This window comes from Neoarius graeffei, chromosome 2 (assembly GCF_027579695.1).
Source record: "Neoarius graeffei isolate fNeoGra1 chromosome 2, fNeoGra1.pri, whole genome shotgun sequence".
Lineage (NCBI taxonomy): Eukaryota > Metazoa > Chordata > Actinopteri > Siluriformes > Ariidae > Neoarius > Neoarius graeffei.
The window spans coordinates 104247234-104268291 of record NC_083570.1 but is presented as its reverse complement, the minus strand read 5'-3'; the positions used below and the strand labels follow the sequence as shown (position 1 = coordinate 104268291).

Below are 21058 nucleotides of genomic sequence, written 5' to 3'. Positions count from 1 at the left end.
CAATTTTGTGTTTTCCATGAAAAGTCACACTTTTATTTACCACCATAAGTTGTAAAATGAATAGAAAATATAGTCGAGACATTTTTCTGGCCATTTTGAGCATTTAATCGACCCCACAAATGTGATGCTCCAGAAACTCAATCTGCTCAAAGGAAGGTCAGTTTTATAGCTTCTCTAAAGAGCTCAACTGTTTTCAGCTGTGCTAACATGATTGTACAAGGGTTTTCTAATCATCCATTAGCCTTCTGAGGCAATGAGCAAACACATTGTACCATTAGAACACTGGAGTGAGAGTTGCTGGAAATGGGCCTCTATACACCTATGGAGATATTGCACCAAAAACCAGACATTTGCAGCTAGAATAGTCATTTACCACATTAGCAATGTATAGAGTGGATTTCTGATTAGTTTAAAGTGATCTTCATTGAAAAGAACAGTGCTTTTCTTTCAAAAATAAGGACATTTCAAAGGGACCCCAAACTTTTGAACGGTAGTGTATTTCCCAGTAAAACATTCGTGTCCATGTAATATATATTATACATGGTCACGTTAGCATTAACATTGTTGAAATAATTTTAACACATTCAGTGCATTTCCTTATGCGCTGTGTTCAGTCACACAGTCCCAACCCTAGATGTGGCACACACACACACACACACACACACACACACACACACACACACACAGGTACACTCACACACACACCCCACCCCACCGAAGTGATAATTACTCATAGCCTTTGTGAATGTGGTTAGGCGACATGTGGCAGCTCCCAGGCACATATTCAATTTATGAGAAAAATCTGTGAAATATAAAGGGTGGTGGTGCTGGTTATCCTCATCATCCACTCAGATAGGTAAACACTCATCCACTGTCACTGATCCCATGAAACAGGAGGCCTGATCAAACAGCGAATCAGACACATCATCAGACAGATCACAGAGGCGAGACAGGCCACATCCTCACTTCACTTCCTAACCAAAGCAGTGTGTAGGCTATAGATTAACACTTTTAGAATAAATCCTCGACAGCTGGTGGTTTGAACTGTATAATCCAAACATTTGCATGCTCATCCTCCTTCCTTTTCTGTCTCTTTGTGTGTGTTTATCTCGGTGTGTGTTCTGCTAGTCCCAGTGCCAACCAGTCCTCCCACCAGGCCTCCCACCACCACGCCGCTCCCCACCATCCCTGTGGCTAAGGAAGGTAGGCCTCGAACTGCAAATAAAAAGCTCCTCTCGTAACATATCACATAAAACTACAGTACATTCAAACAATAACACAATGGCTTTTTTTAAAAACACTATAGGAAACTAAAGATATATATTTTTTTGTCTTCATTGCATATTAAAAACATAATTGTGTCAAATTGCCTGCAGTAAACCTCCACTAACTTTTAAAAGACTTTACTTTTAATTGATTTGATTTTGTCAAAATGTATAATTTCACTCACGCCAAAGAATAAACATCAGGGTGTTCCCATGGAAACACAGTCTCTTATTACCGGTGTTAGACTTTGTAGACGCTCGGAGTTCAGTGCCCTGATGCTGAAAATCAGATTTAGTTTGAAGATGAGAGGGAGAAAAAGAAAAATTATAGTAGTAGTAATAATAATAATAATAATTATTATTATTATTATTACTACTACTACTACTATAATTTTTCAATTATTATTATTTAAGAAGGTTCTGGGTTCGAACCCAGCGGCCTGCGAGGGCCTTTCTGTGTGGAGTTTGCATGTTCTCCCCGTGTCTGCGTGGGTTTCCTCCGGGTGCTCCGGTTTCCCCCACAGTTCAAAGACATGCGGTTAGGTTAATGTGGGACGGCCTTGGGCTGAGGTGCCCTTGAGTGAGGCAACTAACTCCCAACTGCTCCCCGGGCACTGTTAGCAGGGTTGCCCATTGCTCTGGGTATGTGTGTGTGCTCATTGCTCACGTGTGTGCATGTGTGTGTTCACTGCTTCAGATGGGTTAAATACAGAGAGGAAATTTCACAAGTGTGTGATGAATAAAGTTGTGCTTTCTTTCTTTATTATTATTAGTAGTAGTAGTAGTACTCGTAGTAGTAATCGTAGTAGTAGTAGTAGTAGTGCTCAGAGTACTTGCACTCGTAGTAGCAGTAGCGGTGGTAGTAGTAGTGCTCAGAGTACTTGCACTCGTAGTAGCAGTAGTAGTACTAGTAGTTGTGATAGTAGTGCTCAAAGTACTTGCACTCGTAGTAGCAGTAGCGGTGGTAGTAGTACTAGTAGTAGTGATAGTAGTGCTCAGAATACTTGCATTCGTAGTAGCAGTAGTGGTGGTAGTAGTTCTAGTAGTAGTAATAGTAGTAGTAGTAGTGCTCAAAGTACTTGCACTCATAGTAGCAGTAGTAGTAGTAGTAGTAGTAGTACTAGTTGTAGTAATAGTAGTAGTCATAGCAGTAGTACTAGTACTCGTAGTTGCAGTGGTAGTAATAGTAGTAGTGCTCGGAGTACTCATACTCATAGAAGCAGTAGTAGTAGTACTTATAGTAGTGGTGGTGGTGGTGGTAGTAGTAATAGTCGTACTTTGGGGAAGTCATGGCCTAATGGTTAGAGAAACAGCTTTGGGACCAAAAGGTTGCTGGTTCGATTCCCCAGACTAGCAGGATTGACTTAAGTGCCCTTGAGCAAGGCACCTAACCCCCAACCGCTCCAGCAAGAGTGGTGGCGTACCTTGTGTCTGATTAGCCAAAGAAAAACTGATGATGTGATCATCAGTTCGGGCATTGAACCCGACCAACTGAACTGAATAGTCGTAGTAACAGTGGTGGTAGTAGTACTCATAATAGCAGTCGTAGCCGTAGTAGTACTCATAGTGGTAGCAGTATTCGTGATACTAGTAATAGTAGTCATTGCAGTGGTAGTACTCATAGTTCTCGTAGTAGTAGTGGTGGTGGTAGTAGTACTCATTATAGTAGTCGTAGCAGTCGTAGTAGTGGTGGTACCTGTGGTGCTCGTAGTTGTAGTCATAGTAGTAGTACTCATACTCGTAGTAGTAATAGTGGTAGTACCCGTGGTACTCATAGTTGTCGTAGCAGTAGTAGTAGTACTCATAGTAGTAATAGTCATCATACTCGTACTCGTATTAGCAGTACTATGAGTAGCAGCAGTAGACATAATAGTAGTAATACTTGTAGTACTCATACTCGTAGTAATAGTAATAGTAGTGCTTTTATTATTGTTAATATTTGGCTTATGTTTGCCCTGGCAGTTACTATCATTATTAATTACCTCCGCCAAGGAGGTTATGTTTTCGGTAGTGTTGGTTTGTTTGTTTGTTGGTTTGTCTGTTAGCAACATTACGGAAAATGTAATGAACGGATTGCTCTGAAATTTTTTTCCAGAGGTGTGGCTGGGCACAAGTAACAATCCATTAAATTTTGGCGGTGATCCGGATCACCTTCTGGATCCCAGATTTTTTTAAAGGATTATTTTTTTCCCCATTGAAATGAATGGGCGCGCAATGCAAAAAACAGATTTTTCCTTCTGTAGGCCAAACCGTAAGGTGTAAAGTCATGAAACTTGGTAAACTGATAGAGGAGTGCACCCTGATTGATTTCATCAAGTTTCATGTTGGTACATCTTATGCTCTAGCGCCACCAACTGATCAGTCTTATATGCGTTCATGCACGTAGCTTTTAATCAGTATGTCCGATTTTCATAAGTCTGGTGCCGTTGGAATCCTTGGAGCTAGACGATTCCAACGCACCCTATGACGTCATTCTCCGCATTATTAGATTTTCCGCCATTTTGAATTTTGTCCAAAGTGAAAGTAGAGTGACCCTGGCCACATGTTTTGTCCGATCATCACGAAACTTGGCACACATGATCTCCAGTCGATGCCTAATGAATGATATTCGCTTCGCTTTCATACGTCGAAGCATTCGCCCGTGGCAGCCAATCAAAATCGATGTTGAAGCCACCAGACAGGAAGTGAGCTCATATCACGGAAACACTTTGACTTATCAAGACCATATTTAGTGGCATGACTTTGGATACCATCCAAACTAACCTCATCAAATATGGTGTCATTTGGCCACTAGGGGGCGTCACAATTAGCAAAAATGTATTTTGGCTCATATCTCAGAAACGCTTTGACGTATCAAGACCATATTTGTTGAGATGATTTTCGGCACCAGTTCATGTATCCTCATCAAATTTGGTGCCATTTGGCCACTAGGAGGCGCCACAATGAACAAAACCGTGTTTTGGGTCATATTTCTTTACGGATTTAGAATTACATCTAAATTGTCATGTTAGTGATGTTCTGGGATGTCCCTGTAAAGAACCTTGCCAGCCTGTCATCTCCGTATGAGAATCCGCCTTGTGTCTTGGCCAAACTTTCGCGTGTTGACACAAAACTTTTCGTGTGGGCATGCGGTCGCCTCTCTTGCCAGGTCACCATGGCGGCACACCTGAGCAAGCAGACTTTCACATTTTCTCCGGAAATGCACTCTAGTTATTATTAATACCTCCGCCAAGGAGGTTATGTTTTCTGTAGCGTTGGTTTGTTTGTTGGTATGTCTGTTAGCAACATTACGGAAAAAGTAATGAACGGATTGCTCTGAAATTTTTTCCAGAGGTGTGACTGGGCACAAGTAACAATCCATTAAATTTTGGTGGTGATCCGGATCACCTTCTGGAGCCCAGATTTTTTTTTTTAAAGGATTCTTGGCGGAGGTCTGCGCTCTCCGAGTGCTTTTCTAGTTATTATTGTAATGGTCAAGCTGTATTTCCAGTGCTTTAGAAATGAATGAATGAAATTAGGTTGAACTGTTAGATTGACACAGAGAGAGAGAGAGAGAGAGAGAGAGATGGTTCATTTCTGATCTAAAATCTTTGCAGCTATTTAACTGTAAAGTAATTTAATTGACCCCCACAGTGCAGATTTGTTTCATGAACACAATCCAACTATTTAAATATTAGTTTTGTTATACAGTAATATTCCAGCTATTTACTGGAGTCACAGAACTCTCTTTTTTTTTTTTAATTTTAATTCTTGAACTTTCCAAGGACACACACATTATTGTCAACACAAGCTGACATTATTTAAATTATCAGCACTCGAATTAAGCGGTCTCGCAGTCTCGCCGCGACAGTTATTTCCTCTGTACAAGAGTTGTTCAGAAAGTCAGGTTGCCCCTGCTTGAAAAATCAAGTTGTGCGTGGGGCAACCTGACTTTCTGAACAACTCTCGCACAGAGGAAATAACTGTCGCGGCGAGACTGCGAGACCACTTAATTCGAGCGCTGATTATTTATAGTTGAGGTTTGGGTTAAACCCATTCAGTTCAGGTGACCACGCAAACAATTACATATCTGAGTTAAATCATAAATATAGCAACTGGATTGTGGGAAATGGTAGTTTTCCTCTGTAGCAAACTACTAAAAAACTAAAACCACAGACTTCTTGGTGACTCCTGAGGTTTCCGAGACCTCGCTTTGAGAATCACTCGACTCGAGGCCTATTAACAACTTCACAGAAGGGAAAACGCTTCCTGCATGTTCTACTCTGTTTCATTAGTTCAGCAGTCAGTCACATGACAACTGAATCTCTCTCTCTCTCTCTCTCTCTCTCTCTCTCTCTCTCTCTCTCTCTATCCTTTTACCAGTTTGCAAAGCTGCAAAGGCAGATCTGGTGTTTTTGGTGGACGGCTCATGGAGCATCGGTGATGACAACTTCCTGAAGATCATCCGCTTCCTGTACAGCACAACTGGAGCGCTGGATGAAATTGGACCTGGAGGCACACAGGTTAGAAAGCACAGAATTTGTTACTACACTCATTTAGATTTGCATTCACATTTAGTCATTTAGCAGGCACTCTTATCAAGAGCCATGTCTCATTTAAGCACCATTTTAATATTTAATACATGAAAAGATAGAGGATTTACAACAGCAATAGTCTGGTACATCACTTCCTTTTATTGTCCAAAGTTCTTTGTTTCAATATCAGGGTGTCTCTCTTGCTCTCTCGCACTGTCCTCTGACTGCAGGTAGCCATCGCTCAGTTCAGCGATGATGCTCGCACTGAGTTTAAGCTCAACGCATATGATAACAAGGAGAGTCTTCTGGAAGCCATTCAGAGGATTTCCTATAAAGGAGGCAACACAAAAACAGGTAGACTTATCTTCTTCTGAAGTGAAGGAAATGACATGTCATCCAGACGTACACTATATTGCCAAAAGTATTTGCTCACCCACCCATCCAAATTATCAGAATCAGGTGTTCCAATCACTTCCATGGCCACAGGTGTATAAAATCAAGCACCTAGGCATGCAGACTCTTCCAACATGACTGTGCACCAGTGCACAAAGCAAGGTCCATAAAGACATGGATGACAGAGTCTGGTGTGGATGAACTTGACTGGCCTGCACAGAGTCCTGACCTCAACCCGATAGAACACCTTTGGGATGAATTAGAGCGGAGACTGAGAGCCAGGCCTTCTCGTCCAACATCAGTGTGTGACCTCACAAATGCGCTTCTGGAAGAATGGTCAAAAATTCCCATAAACACACTCCTAAACCTTGTGGACAGCCTTCCCAGAAGAGTTGAAGCTGTTCTAGCTGCAAAGGGTGGACTGACGTCATATCGAACCCTATGGATTAGGAATGGGATGTCACTTAAGCTCATATGTGAGTCAAGGCAGGTGAGCAAATACTTTTGGCAATATAGTGTATATATGACCATTCAACATGTCATCGTGATATAACGCATTTCAATTGCCTTATTTCAATTTCCTGCACATTGTGCATCTCATATCATTTTCAAAGTATTAACCTTATAATTTGGCCAAAATGGCAACTATTTTATCACCAGAAGTAGTCAGATGTTTGCACCTGAGCTAAGTAGGCGGTATTCTCATCTCAGTCAAATCATTAGGCCATGGCCTCGACCTAATCAGACTGACGTTCGTCCGAAGTTACATCACATTAAGTGTTACGGAAGTAAATCAAACATCTGCAGGAACCTCAGTAAGCTATAGCTCTGGGTAAGCTGTGTGACTGATGAACTTTGAACTCTGACCTCTGTTCTGTAGGAAGAGCTATGCAGCATGTGAAGGACGCAGTCTTCACCAGGGCTGGAGGAACCAGGAGGGGCGTGCCCAAAGTGTTAGTCGTGTTAACAGACGGCCGTTCCCAAGACGATGTCAATAAAATCTCCCAGGAAATACAAATGGAAGGTGAGTTACCCAAATGAAAATCCAAAACAAAACTTTAATAAGAAGAAGAAGAAGAAGAGGAAGAAGAAGAAATTGTATTTATAGAGCGCTTTTAACAATGCTCAAAGACGCTTTACAAGGGACAAGTCGATATAACAGTAAAATCATACAGAATAAAGACAAACATCAATAAAAACATACAAAGAAGAATAAAAAGCAATAGCAAAATTAAAAAAAAGGCAAAAAACAAATATTAAAGGCGGATTTAAAAAGGTGAGTCTTGAGCAATGATTTGAATGTGGTTAGGTCGGTGCAGTCACAGAGGGATTTGGGGAGTGAGTTCCAGGGAGTGGGGGCAACAACTGAGAAGGCTCTATCCCCCCAGGTCCTGTGCCTGGACCTGAAAGGGGTGGAAAGGAGGTTGGCATCCGATGAGCGGAGGCTGCAGGAAGGGGTGTATGGGTGGAGCAGGTCAGTCAGGTAGGCTGGGCCAAGGTTATGGAGAAATTTGAAGGTGAGGAGGAGAAGTTTATATCGGCTGCGGTAAGGGATGGGGAGCCAGTGAAGTTTCTGGAGGACAGGGGTGATGTGGTCTTGAGAGCGGGTTTGAGTGAGGAGTCGAGCAGCAGAGTTTTGAAAATATATTTATGTAGAAAATCTCTAACTGGAGCTATTTATGTTCTCATGATAAACTCGTATCTTTCATTCGAAGTACATCACGGATATGAGTGCATATTTAAATAATACTGGCTGGCGTTGAGTGGTACACTACCGTTCAAAAGTTTAGGGTCACTTTGAAATGTCCTTATTTTTGAAAGGAAAGCACTGTTCTTTTCAATGAAGATCACTTTAAACTAATCAGAAATCCACTCTATACATTGCTAATGTGGTAAATGACTATTCTAGCTGCAAATGTCTGGTTTTTGGTGCAATATCTCCATAGGTGTATAGCGGCCCATTTCCAGCAACTATCACTCCAGTGTTCTAATGGTACAATGTGTTTGCTCATTGCCTCAGAAGGCTAATGGATGATTAGAAAACCCTTGTACAATCATGTTAGCACAGCTGAAAACAGTTGAGCTCTTGAGAGAAGCTATAAAACTGACCTTCCTTTGAGCAGATTGAGTTTCTGGAGCATCACATTTGTGGGGTCGATTAAATGCTCAAAATGGCCAGAAAAATGTCTTGACTATATTTTCTATTCATTTTACAACTTATGGTGGTAAATAAAAGTGTGACTTTTCATGGAAAACACAAAATTGTCTGGGTGACCCCAAACTTTTGAATGGTAGTGTATATCAGATATATTCCTTTCAGCTAGCATGATATTGAATGAGTTGAAGATGAGTAGTTGAATGGAATATATCTGATATACCATGAAAAAGCCATTATTATTCTCATCTCATCTCATTATCTGTAGCCACTTTATCCTGTTCTACAGGGTCGCAGGCAAGCTGGAGCCTATCCCAGCTGACTACGGGCGAAAGGCGGGGTACACCCTGGACAAGTCGCCAGGTCATCACAGGGCTGACACATAGACACAGACAACCATTCACACTCACATTCACACCTACGGTCAATTTAGAGTCACCAGTTAACCTAACCTACATGTCTTTGGACTGTGGGGGAAACCGGAGCACCCGGAGGAAACCCACGAGGACACGGGGAGAACATGCAAACTCCACACAGAAAGGCCCTCGCCGGCCACGGGGCTCGAACCCGGACCTTCTTGCTGTGAGGCGACAGCGCTAACCACTACACCACCGTGCCGCCCGCCATTATTATTATTATTATAATACATCAGAATTCTCTCAAAATCTTCCATCTTTAACAAAACAAACCTGGTGGCCATCCATCCATTATCTGTAGCCACTTATCCTGTACAGGGTCGCAGGCGAGCTGGAGCCTATCCCAGCTGACTATGGGTGAGAGGCAGGGTACACCCTGGACAAGTCGCCAGATCATCGCAGGGCTGACACATAGAGACAAACAACCATTCACACAAACACACATTCACACCTACGGTCAATTTAGAGCCACCAGTTAGCCTAACCTGCATGTCTTTGGACTTTGGGGGAAACTGGAGCACCCAGAAGAAACCCACACAGACACGGGGAGAACGTGCAAACTCCGCACAGAAAGGCCCTTGTTGGCCGCTGGGCTCGAACCCAGGACCTTCTTACTGAGTGCTAAATACTACACCACCTGGTGGCCATGTTTGTTTACAACTTGGCATTTTCATTTCACTGCGACAGTTTACTGCGGGTGCCGCCGTTGAACAAAGAAATGCTTCTGTGCATGCGCAGCAGAAAACTCTCTCATTGGATATTCACATCAGCTCTGGTTGTCATGTTGTCTTGACAACCATGCAATATCGTAAACCAGCCTTTCTCAACCAGGGTGTCGTCTGGCTTCATTAGGGGTGCCGTCAAAAAATTATATATTCTAACATTGAAATAAATAAAATCAATTAAAATTCCAAAATACGATAGTTACACTAATGCAGATCATCGCCACCTCATGAATCAGCAAAATTTGTCTCACGGCCCCCTTTCCCATGTCACAACATCACTGCCGGGGTCAGCGTGACTGCGTATATTTTATATGGGGGTGCCTTGAGAATTTGCATACTTCTGAAGGGTGCCATGACTGAAAAAAGGTTGAGAAACGCTGTCGTAAACCATATTCAATGCTCATTCTCCATTTGGTAGAGTGACATAATACATGTAGGATAAGCGATATGCTAACAATATTGCATGCTGTCGAACCAAATGAATGAAACCCGCTACAAGGGAACAGAACACGTGTTTTTATTCCGTCAAAAAAGTGTCTTGGATATATAATAATCGCTGACATTTCACTCCGATGATGTTACTGCCAGTGTTTTCCTGCTGACTGGACATTCGTTGTCAAAATGGCGAACCGGTTCAAAATTAAAATTCTTTTGATAAACTTGCTTTTTTTTTTTTTTTTGTGGATGTGTCCATATAACATAAAGAACATTACATGGTGGCACGAAGATATGACGTTTATAAACTTCATATCTTCATACTATAAAGTGTAACAAAACTGACCTTTTCAAAGTAAGACTTGTCAGGACAAATCTTCAAGATCCTTTACATTGCTCATAAAATATTCATTAAATGACCAAAAAAAGTCTCATTTGAAAGTGAGAAACCTTACTTTTTAAAAAAAAAAATAAAAGCTTCTCTATTTGCCTTGTTGTCAGTCAAATCAAATCAAATCAAATCAAGTTTATTTGTACAGCGCTTTTAACAATAAACATTGTCGCAAAGCAGCTTTACAGAATTTGAACGACTTAAAACATGAGCTAATTTTATCCCTAATCTATCCCCAATGAGCAAGCCTGTGGCGACGGTGGCAAGGAAAAACTCCCTCAGACGACATGAGGAAGAAACCTCGAGAGGAACCAGACTCAAAAGGGAACCCATCCTCATTTGGGCAACAACAGACAGCCTGACTATAATATTAACAGTTTTAACAGGTATAACCCTCAACTGTCCTCATGGGGCCGTCCTTCACAGGAGTGGGGCGATAAAACTCCGACCAGACACAGGGCACCAGGATGGATCAAGCAGGTCCGAGGGGCAGAAGAGGCCAGCATCTCAATCCCAGGATCAAGATGTAACTCAGAGGGACAGATGGGGGGGGGGGGGGGGGGGGGGGGGAAGAGAGAGAGAAAGAAAACACGTTGTTAGGTATGCCCTAAAACAGTCAGTCTCCCTTTCCTCTTGCTCCCTCTAAGCTCTTGCTGGTATTAAAATAATTAAACTCAGATAATCCAAAACTCCCTGCACAGATAACAAATAATTAAATTCTATTTATTCGATTGAACCGGCAACATTTTCTCACCAGACCGACCTTTCACAGAGCTACTGGTGCTGAAGAATTTTCATACATCCATCTAATTAATCAAGAAAATTAAGGATTTACGGCTTCAGAATACAACGTTACAGCACAAGACGTTTCTTGATATCTAGCAAGGTAAAGTTTCTTTCGCAGTTTGCTAATAAACAACCGCAAATGAGAGCATAAATGTAGTACTTGCTATTGCAGCTCATCCATATCCCACATGAACTGTGATAAAAGGTAAGCGTCACTATTTTTTAAAGCGTGTGGCGCAGAAATGAAAAAGGTAGTCTTCTGATTCGCTCAGTGCTCTGAGTGCCATGTTCATGCATTAATACTTCCAATGGAGACCAACGTTCATTTGTGAAGGTCTGTTAATTCTGTATTGTTTGTGGTGATTGTTTTTATTGTGAAAGAAATTGATCTATCAATGTTAAGACACAAAATCAACCTTTTGTGGTGTCACCAAAGCTAAAGAACCTACAAAATAAACCTCACGATGCCCGTGGGTGGGTGGGGAGGATGGGGGAGTGTATAGTTTTTTATTCATTTTGTTTCACTGTTATGTGAAATTTGCATGAAGTGAAAAGTGAAATTTATTTAAATGGCTGTCGATTACAGGGTTAGTCAAAAGTATATTAACGCTTAAATGGTAGAAACCATTTATTCACAAAACATACATCATATGTGCAAGATGGACAGGACAGTCTCGACCTGTTCGCCATCGTGTTCAACACACAAAAACCAGCAAGCAACAGTACCATTTAAAGCCTGGACACATTTCACGGTCACGGCACACCACACATTCAGGAGAAAAATAATCCATTAGTGTTCACATAATTTTGACTAACCCTGTATTTGTACTCCAGGTAATGAAGAATAACCTTCTGCATTATTTGTTGTTTTGGCAATGAAACCGTCGTGTCTTTTACTGTGATTTTTATCTGTAGTTCTTGAGATAATAAAGTTCCTAACTCACTCCAGGTTACATCGTGTTTGCGATTGGTTTTGCCGACGCTGACTACGGAGAGCTGGTGAGCATCGCCAGCAAACCCAGCGAGAGGCACGTGTTCTTCGTGGACGACCTTGACGCTTTCCGAAAAATCGAAGAGAAACTCATCACATTTGTCTGTGAGGCTGCATCCGCGAGTAAGTCTCTAATCCAAATTAGATGGATACAGGTCATTTCGTCCAATAGTTAAGACGTTTCGTCCAAAGCCTTTTTTCATATGCACGATTTTATATTTCAGGTATTTGTTTGTTCGGAAAAAAGTAGGAATGAATACTCAATGGAATTTGACCGAAGCAAAGCACATTTTTGCAAAATGAAAACGAAATCGGAAATGATGGTAATCTGCTAGTGTCGACTTCGGGCGCGTTCGGTTGGGGCCGCTTGTGAGGAGAGATCGTTTTTATTAGACCAAATTACAGTGGATATAAAAAGTGTACACAACCCATTAAAATGATCAGTTTTTCTGATGTAAAAAAAATGAGACCACGATAAATAATTTAAAAACTTTCCCCAGCTTTAGTGTGACCTATAACCTGTACAATTCAGTTGAAAAACAAACAAATCTGTTCGGGGGAAAAAAAACATAAAAAATTAAAAAAAAAATGTACAATAAGCTGGTTGCATAAGTGTGCACACCCTTAAACTAATACTTTGTTGAAGCACCTTTTGATTTAATTACAGCATTCAGTCTTTTTGGGTCGGAGTCTATCAGCCTGCCACATCTAGACTTGGCAATATTTGCCCACTCTTCCTTGCAAAAGCGCTCCAAATCTGTCAGATTGCGAGGGCGTCTCTTTTGCACAGCCCTCTTCAGGTCACCACACAGATTTTCAATTGGATTTAGGTCTGGGCTCTGGCTGGGCCATTCCAAAACTTTTTTGGGGTCCCTCTTCATCTTCAGCTTTCTAGCAGACACCTGAAGGTTTTGAGCCAAAATTAACTGGTATTTAGAACTGTTCATAATTCCCTCCACCTTGACTAAAGCCCCTGTTCCAGCTGAAGAAAAACAACTCCAAAACATGATGCTGCCACCACCATGCTTCACCGTGGGTATGGGGTTCTTTTGGTGAAGTGCAGTGTTGTTTTTGCGCCAAACATACCTTTTGGAATTGTGGCCAAAAAGTTCAACCTTGGTTTCATCAGACCATAGCATATTTTCCCACATGCTTTTGGGAGAGTTGATGGTTTTTTTTGCAAAATTTAGCCGGGCCTGGATGTTTCTCTTTGACCCTACCTCATAGTCCAGACATGTGGAGAATACGGGAGATTGTTGTCACATGTAGTACACAACCAGTACTTGCCATAAATTCCTGCAGCTCCTGCAGTGTTGCTGTAGGCCTCTCGGCAGCCTCCCTGACCAGTTTTTATCTTGTCTTTTCATCAGTTTTGGAGGGACGTCCAGTTCTCGGTAATGTCACTGTTGTCCCATATTTTCTCCACTTCTTGATGACGGTCTTCACTGTGCTCCATGGTATATCTAATGCTGTGGAAATGTTTTTGCACCCTTCTCCTGACTGATACCTTTCAACAATGAGATCCCTTTGATGCTTTGTAAGCTCTCTGTGAACCCTGGCTTTTGCTGGAGGAGGCAACTGAGTAAATGTCTGAACTTTATTTGGGGTTAATCAGAGTCATTTTAATTGATGGCGGGTGTGAACCCAAAAAGACTGAATGCTGTAATTAAATCAAAAGGTGCTTCAACAAAGTATTAGTTTAAGGGTGTGCACACTTACGCAACCAGCTTATTGTATGGTTTTTTAATGTTTTTCCCCAGAACAGATTCGCTTGTTTTTCAATTGAATTGTACAGATTATGGGTCACATTAAAGGTGGGAAAAGTTTTGAAATTATTTATCGTGATCTCTCTCTTTTTTTTTTTTTACATCAGAAAAACCTATCATTTTAACGGGGTGTGTACACTTTTTATATCCACTGTACATAGAAAATCTATACTCGCACTTGCCAGATATCCTTGGCAAGTGCGAGATATGAGATATGATATCCAGATATGAGAAAACGTGCATTTTCTCAGTCTTTATATCGGCATGCTGAGGCATCTTGATCATGTGCAGGTGAGCCTCATTAACAGCGCGCATGCGAGAGTCCGCTCGGGTGCGCTCCGGACCCACGCGCACGCTGTTAATGAGGCTCACCTGCACATGATCAAGAGGCATGAGCATGCCTGTATAAAGACTGAGAAAACGCACATCCAGTGCGAAGTATTACACCACATCAGCACATATTACCGAGCCTTAGTCTCCCGTGTAGAGTCCCTGGGTTCCTGATCCTGTTTTCTGTTCTTAGTTTCTGTTTTTGTCTTTGCCTGATTTAGCCTGTTTGTGCTTCGCACAACCTTTTGCTCATTTATGAGACTGCCTGCCATTCTGGATTGTTTGCCTGTGTGTTTTCACAGTCGTTAATAAACATTACTTCTGCCTTTGCATCCATCTCCTACCGCTCTCTGACTGTGGGACATATGTCGCACATATAAAATCACTGACAGTGCGTCTGAAAAAGGCTTTGGACGAAACGTCTCAACTATTGGACAAAACGGTCATTGGACGAAGTGTCCTGATCCCATCCAAATATGTGTGTTGCTGTTTCAAATCTGTGTGTGAATGAGTGAGTTGGAGTTTTCTGTTACAGTCTCTGAATGATTTGTTTTCTTGTGTTTTGCAGCGTGTCCTTCTGTAGCGATGAGTGGAAGCACACAGCCAGGTCAGTCATACACAATACTAACTTATAAATACACACGAGTTATCTGTACACTAATTAACAGTTATTCCACAAAATCGAGTCGTACATGAGCTGATAGCCGACGAGGCGCATCGCACCGAGTCGGCTATAATCCACGTACGATGAGATTGAGTGGAATAACTGTTTTATTCTATCCACATTCACTGGATTTTGAGAAACAGAGGATTTTTGCAAATTCAATAAATAAAAACTTTATATAAAACGTCCGACAACATAATTTCCACTTAGAATGTAAACAAACCAGTGAAATGACACGAGCAATTTCTGAAAAATGCGATGATAATAATAATAATTATTGAAAAATAATAAAGATACGTTCTTACCATCAAATACTTTTATCCCATATTTTGTTGCTTTTTTGTATTTTGGGGGGTTTTCTTCTTCTTCTTCTTTATGGTTTTTTTGGCGGTTGGCAAACAAACTTAAAGGTGCATTACCGCCACTGACTGGGCTGGAGTGTGGAACAGGAAATATTGGGAAAAACGAACAAACAAAAAACTATATTATTTTAGCTATTTCTGTTTCTTTTAAATACACAACATTTTTGGGGGGTTTGGTTTTTGAGTAGAGTTTTTGTTTTGTCCTCGGTTGGTTCAGCAACACGTGCCGCCATTTTGTTTTTCTCTACTCACGGTATACTACTGCATCTCAAAAAATTTGAATATTGTGAAAAAGTTCAATATTTTCCATCAGTTATTTAAGAAAGTGAAAATGTTATATATTATAGACTCATTACACATAAACTAAAATGTTTCAAGCATTTTTCTATTTTAATTTTAATCAGTATGGCATACAGTACAAAAACATAAAAAAACCTCAAAATATTAGAATGTTTCATTTCGAGTTTGAGTAAAACAGTATGAACACAGTGTATCTCTCGGTCTAGTTCAGTACACACAACCACAATCATGGGGAAGACTGCTGACTTGACTGTTGTCCAGAAGATGATCACTGATGCCCTCCACAAGGAGGGTAAACCACAAAAGGTCATTGCTGAAAAGGGTGGCTGGGAAAGGTGCACAAGCAACAGGGATGACCACAGTCTTGAGAGGATTGTCAAGAAAAGTTGATTCAAGAAGTTGGGAGAGCTTCACAAGGAGTGGACTGAGGCTGGTGTCAGTGTATCAAGACCCATCACGAACAGACATCTTCAAGAAAGGGGATACAACTTTCGCATTCCTAATATCAAGCTACTCCTGAGCCAGAGACAATGTCAGAAGTGTCTTATCTGGGCTAAGGAGAGAAAGAACTGGACTGTTGCTCAGTGGTCCAAAGTCCTGTTTTCAGATGAAAGTACATTTTGCATTTAATTTGGAAATCACGGTTCTAGAGTCTGGAGGAAGAGTGGAGAGGCACAGAATCCAAGGTGTTTGAAGCCTAGTGTGAAGTTTCCACAGTCTGTGATGATTTGGGGTGCCATGTCATCTGCTGGTGTTGGTCCACTATATTTTATCAATTCCAAAGTCAACACAGCCATCTACCAGGAGATTTTAGAGCACTTTATGCTTCCATCTGCTGACGAGCTTTTTGGAGATGCTGATTTCCTTTTCCAGCAGGACTTAGCACCTACCCACAGTGCCAAAACTACTACCAAATGGTTTGCTGACCATGATATTACTGTGTTTGATTGGCCAGCCAACTTGCCTGACCTGAACACCATAGAGAATCTATGGGGTATTGTCAAGAGGAAGATGAGAAACACCCGACCCAAAAATACAGATACGCTGAAGGCCACTATCAAAGCAACCTGGGCTTCAATAACACCTCAGCAGTGCCACAGACTGATCACCTCCATGCCACACCGCATTGATACAGTAATTCATGGTAAAGGAGCCCCAACCAAGTATTGAGTGTATAAATGAATATAATTTTCAGAAGTTGGACATTTCTGTATTGTAAATCCTTTTTTTGATTGATCTTAGGGAATATTCTAATAATTTGAGATACTGGATTTCTGATTTTCATGAGTTATAAGCCATAATCATCAAAATTAAAACAAAAAAGGCTTTAAATATTTCACTTTACATGTAATGAATATAGAATATATGAAAGTTTACCTTTCTGAATTAAATTATGAAAAAAAGGAGCTTTTTCATGGTATTCTCATTTTTTGAGATGCACTAATATGTATAGGTAATTGTATGGGGCCGAGTAAAATTAAGGATTAATTTCACAAGTGATTTCGAAGTTTTGAAAATTGCAATTTCAAAACTTTGAAATCACGAGTGAAATTGATCCTTAATTTTACTTAGCCCCATACGATTACTTGTTTATAATATCTCATCTCATCTCATTATCTCTAGCTGCTTTATCCTGTTCTACAGGGTCGCAGGCAAGCTGGAGCCTATCCCAGCTGACTACGGGCGAAAGGCGGGGTACACCCTGGACAAGTCACCAGGTCATCACAGGGCTTGTTTATAATAAATAGGGCCAAATTCATACTTCGGAAGCCATTCAAGTTCACAACATTTGCCATTCACATTTTCTGAACCAAGTTAGCGCTGTCGCCTCACAGCAAGAAGGTCCGGGTTCGAGTCCCGTGGCCAGCGAGGGCCTTTCTGTGTGGAGTTTGCATGTTCTCCCCGTGTCCGCGTGGGTTTCCTCCGGGTGCTCCGGTTTCCCCCACAGTCCAAAGGCATGCAGGTTAGGTTAACTGGTGACTCTAAATTGAGCGTAGGTGTGAATGTGAGTGTGAATGGTTGTCTGTGTCTATGTGTCAGCCCTGTGATGACCTGGCGACTTGTCCAGGGTGTACCCCGCCTTTCGCCCGTAGTCAGCTGGGATAGGCTCCAGCTTGCCTGCGACCCTGTAGAACAGGATGAAGCGGCTACAGATAATGAGATGAAATGAGAATCAGGGCGCAAGACTATCTTGCACGTTTGAATCACTTTCCAAAGCATTCCTTGTTTCCGCAAATCTCTCGCTTTTCCCTTGAAGACTTTTCATGATTCTTGAAAAGTAACATCTTTCAGGATCGATCCCGGATATTTCTCTCATCCCAGATGCCGATCCAATGCTGCCTACATTACTTTAAGAGAGTCTGGTTCGTAGTTTTCCCCATTTTCTTTCCTCACTTCTGCATAAAACTGCGATAGCGCCTTGTCTAACTCACAGCATTCATATGCCACTAGAGAGTCGTTTATTTGTCTTTCTGCGGCCCATTTCTTAAACACGGAAAGCCAAAAATTTGTACTTTTTTTTTGTATTTTCATTTTCGCTTGCAGCTTTCAATTTTGACATTTCTTCGTCAAATATAGCAAAACGCGGCATTGCTGAGTCAGCAGAGTCAGCCGTTTTGTTGATAAAATTTACTGATTTTTGTAACCGTAACCAAGCAATGAACTAGCCAATAGCATTTCAGAAATACGTCCCTGTGTTAAGGAAAAAAGCCCTCCTTGATTGACCAATCAGAATTGAGTAATTTGGCCGTATGTATTATCAGAGCTGATATTCTAGTCGTAGAGTCACCAATCAGAGTGCACGATTGCTCATATCCAGTGAATGTAGATAGAATAATTAACAATTATTCGCTGAAGGCGAAGTGAATAAATATATAATATAAATACACCGGTGATTATTGAAAAATAAATCATATTAAAAAAAAAGATTTCCAAACTTCAAAAGCAGCATGGAAATGTAATAAAAGTGCGGCACAGACTTGTGTCACTTATCTACGCCGACTCACATAAAATACTTTGTTTTGAAATTGATAAAATAAATTGCATTTCCACCTTCCCTGTGAATAGTTTTAGACCAAACTTCATCGCATCTTTAGTGCTTTTAGGAACAGCATTTTCTTTCATCATTTGTAATTCTTCCTCACTTCCAGTGACGAAGCGATCGGCCACCATTTTGCCGAGTCACTCGAGGTGATTATCAAGAAATAGTCTGAATGTACTGACCAATCAGTGTGTGCGATTTTCTATCATCACCTCCACATTTATACAAATATTTATTTATATCAGAAGATGAAGTTGTTGATTTATTTTCTATCACATCGCTCTGACAGTAGTTCCAGCTACAAGGCAAATCGTTTATCGTTTCTATAGTCACAAGTTAAACAGGGATTTGTATTGAGATTCACATAAGAAGATTAAAAAGAGCGTTGCTTACTGTATACTTCTTGATACGGTAAATGTCAGGAAGTTTCCCGACATGATGGGAGTGGACTCTGCGCTTTCTAGTTTCTCATGAACATAACAAGGTGCTTTTTTTGTCTTATTGACTTCGAGAGAGAAAAGAGAAAGGCTGGTGAGCGAACAGCTGTTTACAGCTGGTATAATGTAAATTACAGAGGTGGACAAAGTACCCAAGTTCATTACTTAAGTCAAAGTACAGATCCCACTGGTCAAATGTTACTCCAATACAAGTGAAAGCTGTCCAGTCAAATTTTTACTTAAGTTAAAGTACTGAAGTACTTGCTTTTAAAAATACTTAAGTAGGGCGCCACGGTGGTGTAGTGGTTAGCGCTATCGCCTCACAGCAAGAAGGTCCGGGTTCGAGCCCCGTGGCCGGCGAGGGCCTTTCTGTGTGGAATTTGCATGTTCTCCCCGTGTCCGCGTGGGTTTCCTCCAGGTGCTCCGGTTTCCCCCACAGTCCAAAGACATGCAGGTTAGGTTAACTGGTGACTCTAAATTGACCGTAGGTGTGAGTGTGAATGGTTGTCTGTGTCTATGTGTCAGCCCTGTGATGACCTGGCGACTTGTCCAGGGTGTACCCCACCTTTCGCCCGTAGTCAGCTGGGATAGGCTCCAGCTTGCCTGCGACCCTGTAGAACAGGATAAAGCGGCTAGAGATAATGAGATGAAATACTTAAGTATTAAAAGTACATTTTCTGTCAACACATCATTGTATTGTTGACACAACACTTATAATGCCTCTGAAGCAACCGACTGGATTATTCTGTGAATTCACAAAATGAACGCATGCTGTGACATCATGGTGGTTTAATGTTAAGCTAGCTAGTCAGTGAAACTCCACCTGACATGCTAGCAAACTCTTTTCAAACTCAAAATCAGATTGGGTAGCTAACGTGACTAGAAAAGAAAGATTTCTACATTCTGTTTATTTGGCAAGATTATGCTAAAACATTTCTGAAAGGACTTCAGATAAGTTAACATTATTCATGTTAGCGCAACTCCATTTTTACATGCTAACTAACGGTGTCCAAGTTAACTAGCTATGTGTTAGCGTTAGCCGTGGACAAGGCGATGGCAACTTGGCGAGCAAATCCATAGAAAGTCATTTGACTAACCAGACTGCACAGCTATTGCAATGTTATCGCTAGCTCAAAAAGCACAGACAACTTCGTTGCAAGCTTTCTATTGGAATAAAACATATATCTCAATATGCTTTCGCAGGTCGGACAGCGGGTTTTTGTCGGCTGTGATGTGGTTCGTTTTAGGCAAAAAAACCCCAAACATTTAAAACAAAATGAGTCTTTAATCCTTTTAGAAAACTGAAACATGGGTTCTAGGTATAGCCATGAGTGTGTGCATTCCCCAGAAGAACCGCCTCCTTCCATTCTGCCATCAACTGATCGTGTTAAATAATGTTGCTGAGAAATCACTGAACTTGATTTTATACAGTCTATGGACGTGACGTGACTCTAGTGATTACTGATAGACTGTCTCAGTGTCACCTGTGAAAAAAAACAATCACGTTTTAGAAAAGAAAAGAAAAAACATCCACTTTCAAAGCTGCTTCATCATAACAAGTAACGAGGACCTTGATAGAAATGTAGTGGAGTGAAAAGTACAATATTTGTCTTTCAAACGTAGTGAAGTTAAAGTTTCCAAAAAAATACTACTTAAGGAAAGTACAGATACTCAAAAAGTGTACTTAAGTACAGTGCTCAAGTAAATGTACTCCGTTACTGTCCACCTCTGGTAAATTATAACAGAAACCAGTCTCATGGATGTTATAATTACAACCCCGATTCCAAAAAAGTTGGGACAAAGTACAAATTGTAAATAAAAATGGAATGCAATGATATGGAAGTTTCAAAATTCCATATTTTATTCAGAATAGAACATAGATGACACATCAAATGTTTAAACTGAGAAAATGTATCATTTAAAGATAAAAATTAGGTGATTTTAAATTTCATGACAACAACACAGCTCAAAAAAGTTGGGACAAGGCCATGTTTACCACTGTGAGGCATCCCCTTTTCTCTTTACAACAGTCTGTAAACGTCTGGGGACTGAGGAGACAAGTTGCTCAAGTTTAGGGATAGGAATGTT

The 21058-nt window shown here is 41.0% G+C and overlaps 1 protein-coding gene across 3 annotated transcripts in view; it reads left to right on the top strand.

Annotated features, from left to right (window-relative positions):
* Positions 1-21058, top strand: part of col14a1b (collagen, type XIV, alpha 1b) — a 255917-nt gene that overhangs the window by 156871 nt on the left and 77988 nt on the right. For all 3 annotated transcript variants that reach the window (XM_060915314.1, XM_060915311.1, XM_060915312.1), the window contains 6 exons: positions 1129-1203; positions 5628-5767; positions 6010-6133; positions 7053-7196; positions 12030-12194; positions 14736-14774. In XM_060915314.1, coding sequence (XP_060771297.1) covers positions 1129-1203; positions 5628-5767; positions 6010-6133; positions 7053-7196; positions 12030-12194; positions 14736-14774 — 687 coding nt within the window. The remainder of the gene's footprint in view (positions 1-1128; positions 1204-5627; positions 5768-6009; positions 6134-7052; positions 7197-12029; positions 12195-14735; positions 14775-21058) is intronic.